The sequence below is a fragment of the Spinacia oleracea genome, chromosome 1 (genome assembly GCF_020520425.1).
Source record: "Spinacia oleracea cultivar Varoflay chromosome 1, BTI_SOV_V1, whole genome shotgun sequence".
In the NCBI taxonomy this organism is placed as follows: domain Eukaryota; kingdom Viridiplantae; phylum Streptophyta; class Magnoliopsida; order Caryophyllales; family Amaranthaceae; genus Spinacia; species Spinacia oleracea.
Genome location: NC_079487.1, coordinates 127,489,865 through 127,496,014, shown reverse-complemented (window position 1 = coordinate 127,496,014; position 6,150 = coordinate 127,489,865). Strand labels below are relative to the sequence as shown.

The 6,150-nt window shown below is 35.2% G+C and overlaps 2 protein-coding genes across 9 annotated transcripts; both read left to right on the top strand.

The window, feature by feature from the left end:
- The first annotated feature begins 2,591 nt into the window (after positions 1–2,591).
- LOC110782991 (uncharacterized) lies at positions 2,592–4,966 on the top strand. 8 transcript variants are annotated; one of them, XM_056827355.1, is made up of 6 exons: positions 2,592–2,747; positions 2,914–2,989; positions 3,167–3,286; positions 3,371–3,471; positions 3,856–4,008; positions 4,647–4,966. In XM_056827355.1, the coding sequence occupies exons 3-6, from the start codon at positions 3,181–3,183 to the stop codon at positions 4,800–4,802; spliced, it is 516 nt and encodes a 171-aa protein (XP_056683333.1). In that variant the 5' UTR covers positions 2,592–2,747; positions 2,914–2,989; positions 3,167–3,180; the 3' UTR covers positions 4,803–4,966. The 8 variants fall into 8 exon arrangements, with proteins under 8 accessions (XP_056683333.1, XP_021842975.1, XP_021842976.1 ...); XM_021987283.2 differs by having other exon boundaries at positions 3,087–3,286; XM_021987284.2 differs by having other exon boundaries at positions 2,900–2,989.
- A 115-nt stretch (positions 4,967–5,081) lies between these two features.
- LOC110782990 (protein DMP9) lies at positions 5,082–5,965 on the top strand. The gene has a single exon (XM_021987281.2). It carries the CDS (start codon positions 5,093–5,095, stop codon positions 5,780–5,782), a length of 690 nt encoding a protein of 229 aa, XP_021842973.1. The 5' UTR covers positions 5,082–5,092; the 3' UTR covers positions 5,783–5,965.
- The last annotated feature ends 185 nt before the right edge of the window (positions 5,966–6,150 follow it).

Sequence of the window (6,150 nt, the reverse complement as noted above, 5' to 3'; positions counted from 1 at the left end):
GAACAATGGAAAATGAAACATACGGAGTAGTCACTACTATGGAGTATAATTCGCAACTCATAATATTAATTTAAAGATTTTGTTAACTTTAGAAAACATTCATGCATGATATACTCATGACATTTGGTTTCCTTCTTTGCTTCTTTGCTTGTTTTGGTGGAGTTTAGAGTTTTATTTAGGATATTTTGATATTTACCACCTTTTAAGTTTCATGTTTTTGTATTTACCACCTTATAAAATTTTATTTCATATTTACCACCTTAATCTTATACAATGTTATAAATTCACCACCTCTTAATGGTTTTCGTCAAAATTTCGGCCCATGTGAACCCTGTTTAACGAACTTCTTCAATTGAAAACCTAATAAAAGAGGAGGAAAATTAAAGAAGTTGGTTAAGTGGGGCTCTAATAGATGAAAAATCGAATGAAATTCGTTAAAAGGTGGTGAATATGAAATTTTTCATAAAATAAAGTGGTAAATATGAAATAACATTTTATAAGTGGTAAGTACAAAAATATGAAACTTAAAAGGTGGTTAATATAAAAAAAAATCCTTCTTTTTTTAAAAAAATTAATTTGTTGACTTTAAAGTTGTGTTCTTTCAATTATTGAGGGCGTAATGGACTATTCATGGAGAACACCAAAAATATAATTACTAAAATGCCCTCACCTCTTCTATTGTATAATAGAGATTGACATCACTAACCACCTAAGTACAAGTAACAAATTTTCCTAATTAGACCCAAACTTCAAGAATACTTTTATAATAGTCCAAACGGATTTTTCATGAAATACCCCCGAATTTTGGCGTAATTCACCAAATGCCCCTCGACTTTCAGTAATTCACCAAATGCCCCTCACAAATGACTTAATAACCAAAATACCCTTACTAATGATGCGCCGTTAGTCCTCCGTTAACCTAATTTTCAAATTCACCAAATACCCCTATTTTAATACTTATTTCACCAAATACCCTTATTCAGAAACTTAATTCACCAAATACCAATAACTTAAAATTACTCATTTTGATGCTCAACGGCTAGTTTTTGTGTTTGAAAATTAGCCGTTGCTTATTGTTTGCTTATAAATACTCTTTTTCTGACTGTTTATTGTAGTTTTCCTATTATTTTGTTAATTTCATATCATTTTTGTCATGAGTTTTCTTTCAAAATCATCATCCACACCCAATGAGTCCACATATGTAAGAGTCCCAAATAAATTTTGTTATCATGGGAGAAACTTTGACATCCGAATATCTGATACAACACTCAATCTGAAGCTCCGGTACAACACTAAAACAGAAAACACTCCTAAAAACACCTCAAAACGTCGCAACTCTTCAAGAAAATAGCTACTTCTTTTGTACCTTATTCTTTATGTGACCAATTAATTATATTTACCACGCAATCGGAAGGTATTCCTTTTTCAATATGGGAAATATCTTTAACATATGCAAACAGATTAAAAATAAAGCTCTTATTAATTTTATTCTAACGCATATGTTCCAGCTACCTTGGCTTCTATTGCTTCCATGCCACATATTTAACGTTAACTCCCTTTTGTCTCCTGTCTCTACTGCCTCTAAACATCTTTCTTCAATCTCCTAACTTTCTCTCAACCTTACAGTCGAGGCATAAAGGTTTTCCCACTTTTCTTTTGAGCTAGGTCCTATTGACATGGTCAGATTTATGGACAAATGTCTATTTTTGGATTTGAGGGAACAAGAAAAAAAAATGAAACTAAGGTATGTTCCAAAGCTCATGAACCAGTGAAAAAACATGAATCTTGGCACAAAGATTTGCCTCCAAACTCAAGATTTTCACATCATGAATCCAAGTTGAAATCGAGGTTGTGATAAAAATGTATGTGTTATTGAACTTGATTTCTTAGTTTCTTTACCATTCGGACAATAAGAAAATTAAGGTGTTAGCTTTAGATTGAATTACTTCAGCTTCACTTACATAAGATCCCTTTGAAAATGGGGTTTTTTGGCCTTTTGCTCAGCTAAAGTGCATTGTCTTTACTGGATGAGGCCTGAACTTATTGGATCATAATTGAAACTTACTGAGTGTTGTATCGGAGCCTCGGATGGAAATTTCCTCCCATAATATTAGAAATTGTTTGGGCTCTTACATATGTGGATTCATGGGTGTGGATGATGATTTTGAAAGAAAACTCATGACAAAAATGATATGAAATTAACAAAACAATAGAAAAACTACAATAAATAGTCAGAAAAGGGGTTTTTATAAGCAAACAATAAGCAACGGCTAATTTTCAAACATAAAACTAGCTGCTGAGCATCAAAATGGGTAATTTTAAGTTATGTGTATTTGGTGAATTAAGTTTCAGAATAGGGGTATTATATGAAATAAGTAATAAAATAGGGGTATTTGGTGAATTTAAAAATTAGGCTAACGGAGGACTAACGGCGCGTCATTAGTAAGGGTATTTTGGGTATTAAGTCATTTGTGAGGGGCATTTGGTGAATTTCTGAAAGTCGAGGGGCATTTGGTGAATTTCTGAAAGTCGAGGGGCATTTGGTGAATTACGCCATAATTCGGGGGTATTTCATGAAAAATCCGTAGTCCAAACCATTGGAACAAATGAACCGGCCAAATGGTGCCTGAAACAGAGACAGAGAGTGGCGGGAGAAATTTTAAGTGAAGTAGTCAACTTAATCCACTAATCAAGCACAAATCATCATCAACAAACCAGTTAAATAAATATTGCTGGAAATTTGAAAGGTATGCCTACACCATTTAACGATCTCATAGTCATATAAAGCTTGGCAATTTCGTTAATTCAGATTGAGAAAATCCCTTAATTACAAACTCTAAACTGTGGAAATTCACTAAATTATCAATGCCCATTAACATATTCTTTGTTTATTGATAAGGGTTATGCAATTAGGTTCTTTCTTTCCGAATTTGAAGACTAGATTTTGGTGTTTATGCTCTTTGCCCACCACCTGTTTGATAAAATTTCTGTAAGAAGTTTGCCTTTTGTTTTGTTGATTAAAAATTGACACTTGCTTATTTGGAATTGGATTTGACAATACACATGTGTTTCAATTTTTTTTTTAGGATGTGGGTTGATTTGATGTCTGGTGATCAGCTCGTTTGTTGTTAAATTGCTGACAGTTTGTAGTCTGAACTCTCTGAAGGGTAATTCAACACAATGGCTCTTTTGAATGTCAATCCAACGCAACTTGTGAATTGTTGCTTTCTCAATAGGATTGATTTGAATCCATTCAAAGTTCACCTGCTTCCAGTTAATCGTCAACGTAAGCCAGACGAAAAAGTGGTTATACAAATGGAAAGTTTGCAGTTTTGGAGGTTCATTTATGTTTTTTGTTTCTGGGCTGTAGGACTCGCTTGGAAGCCATTGGTGGTTGAAGCGAAGTTTAGGAAAAGGGCGAATTCTCGGACTGAAAGTGACAAACTCCGAAACAGACGATTGCAGAAAAAGGTATGAGACCTGCCATTGGTGAAAAGCTTTTGTTCAGGAAATCTAGAATGATCACATCTTACTTAGGGACTAAGTCTTTTACGCATTATTTGTGGTTTATATCTGCCTATGGATTTTAAAAAGTGTGTGAAATCTAAAACTTGTAAAAAGAAATGCATCATATTTCTGTTAAACTTTGAGAAAAATCTGAATTTTGAAATGAATTCAAAGAGCTACTTGTTGAGTTGGTAATGAATAAAATTTTCTGTACTACTTTACGACGATCTTTGAGATGAATCTGTTTAATTGTTATTTACAAAACCTCAAATGCTGCTAATCATTTCTGCTATTGTTTCCTTACGAAGCCATGGACTATTTCTAAGAAAATATCCTTCTTTGTCACAGTATAACGGTACACCAACCAAACCGAGACTTTCAGTATTCTGTTCAGAAAAGCAGTTGTATGCAATGCTTGTGGATGACGTGAATAAGAAGTGTTTGTTTTATGGGAGCACTCTGCAGAAATCTGTACGAAATGATCCTGATATGCGCACAGCTGTAAGCACCTCCCAATTGTAGGTTCATTCCAAATTGTGCTGTATTTCAGTGTTGCATCCACGGACTAACCTGATATGCAGCTAGAACATCAAATAAAATGGAAAAATAAACTTCATCAAATTGCATGGTAACTAATCACACAGTCTACTGACTGTGTCAATGGGCATGATCTACTCGGATGTTGTTTGTTTTCTTTCACGAAAGATACAATCAGGCTGAAATTTGAACCAGAGCTCAACATACTTTTAATATGTGCATTTTCAAGCTCAACTTGGTTTTCTTCGTGAACTAAAATGTCTATAGAGAATCTGGATTCTTGGATCAAATGCATAGTTCTTGATCCATGCAGTGTTTTCTTACTCTTCTCACTAAATTTGGTTTGTTTTCAATCTCAATTGCAGTGAACTTTTTTGGTTTGTTCCAGCACTTCTAACAGATAAACACATTCGAAATATCACTTGCTATGATAATTAAGATTTATAATCTAAGCCTTGATCTTCATCTCTTCACTTTTATCACCAAATTTTTCTATTACAGAATCACTTGTTCTCTTGCAGTTTGTTAAACTTTCAGTGATTACTTTGATTTAAGTGGATAGAAAATGAAATAAATTGTTTGTCACTGGCTAATGCTTTCAGGAGGCTGCAAAAGTAGTTGGCGAAGAGCTAGTTAAAGCAGCAATGAACCTCAAGATTGATGAAATATCATCCTATGATCGGAATGGTAGTATTCGTGGTGAAAGGGTGAAAGCATTTGAAATTGCACTTTCTGAACATGGCTTCTTGCTTAGATAGACACTAATATCGCCTGTAAGTTGTAAAGTTGCTCCTTCATCCCCTGAAAATTGTATACTTACTCTGTTAACTGATTTATACCGGTAACTAGATAAGAACTGGTGGTTATCAATTACTTTTATGAAAGGTAGTTTTTTTTATATATAAAAACAAAATTGAAAGTAGTTTTTTTTTATTTAAAAAAACCCTCTTTTTAAACCAACAAAAACCACCACCCTCCCCAAAATCATATTGTAGGAAACAACTTCTACAACCGCAATAATTCTCTCTTTCCATACAACACTGCAAAAATGGAGCAAACTGAACAACCAGAGCTTGGGATCAAAATCTACACTGCTTCACCATCAGGCCGTACCACTCAGTACCCTCCATCATCAACAACCCCTCGTCCTGCCTCGGACCCGCCTACGCTACCCGTATCCACGGGTGGTCCAAAGAAAAGGCGGGCCGTGGTTGCGAAATCGGTCCAAAGAACCCTCTCTAAGACTTCCATGTTAGCCCATTTCCTCCCAACTGGAACCCTCCTCACCTTTGAGATGGTCCTTCCTTCTATCTATGGTGTTGGTGAATGCTCTTCGGTGTCCACCATTATGACTTATATCCTCCTTATACTATGTTGCCTCTCATGCTTCTTCTTCCATTTTACGGATAGTTTCCGGGACCCGGATGGGAAGGTTTACTACGGGTTCGTGACACGGAACGGGTTAGCGGTTTTCAAGCCAGGGTTGGAGGTAGAAGTGCCTAAGGAGGACAAGTATAACATACATTTCGCGGACTTCGTGCATGCTATGATGTCGGTTATGGTGTTCATGGCGATCGCGTTGTCGGATCATCGGGTCACCAACTGTCTTCTTCCGGGTCATGCTAAGGAAATGGAGGAAGCAATGGAGAGTTTTCCTTTGATGGTTGGTGTTGTTTGTAGTTGTCTTTTTCTTATCTTTCCTAAGGCTCGTTTTGGGGTTGGTTGCATGGCCACTTAGAATGGTGGCTTCTCATCTTTCATATGAGTAATGCTTTGTTATTTCAGGTTTGTGTTGTTATTTGTTAATGTTGTGTTTTTTAGTAGTAATTAAGACATTGCTTTTATAAATCTTAGTGATTGTATTAAGTTTAAATATTTTCTGGTTAAAGCCCCGAACCTTTAATTGGCATATTACCGAACATAGTAGGGTCTAATTTAAGTAGACTATTGGAAAAAGAACTAATTATGGATTGACACGCACAAGAGAGGCGTTATACACAAGTATATGGCTTAAAGTTGAAACTTCTTTTTATGACCAAATTAATGTATCAATTTTCAAGCCATAAGTATATTTCACTCCTTAATGAAGTTTGATGATCCTAGATT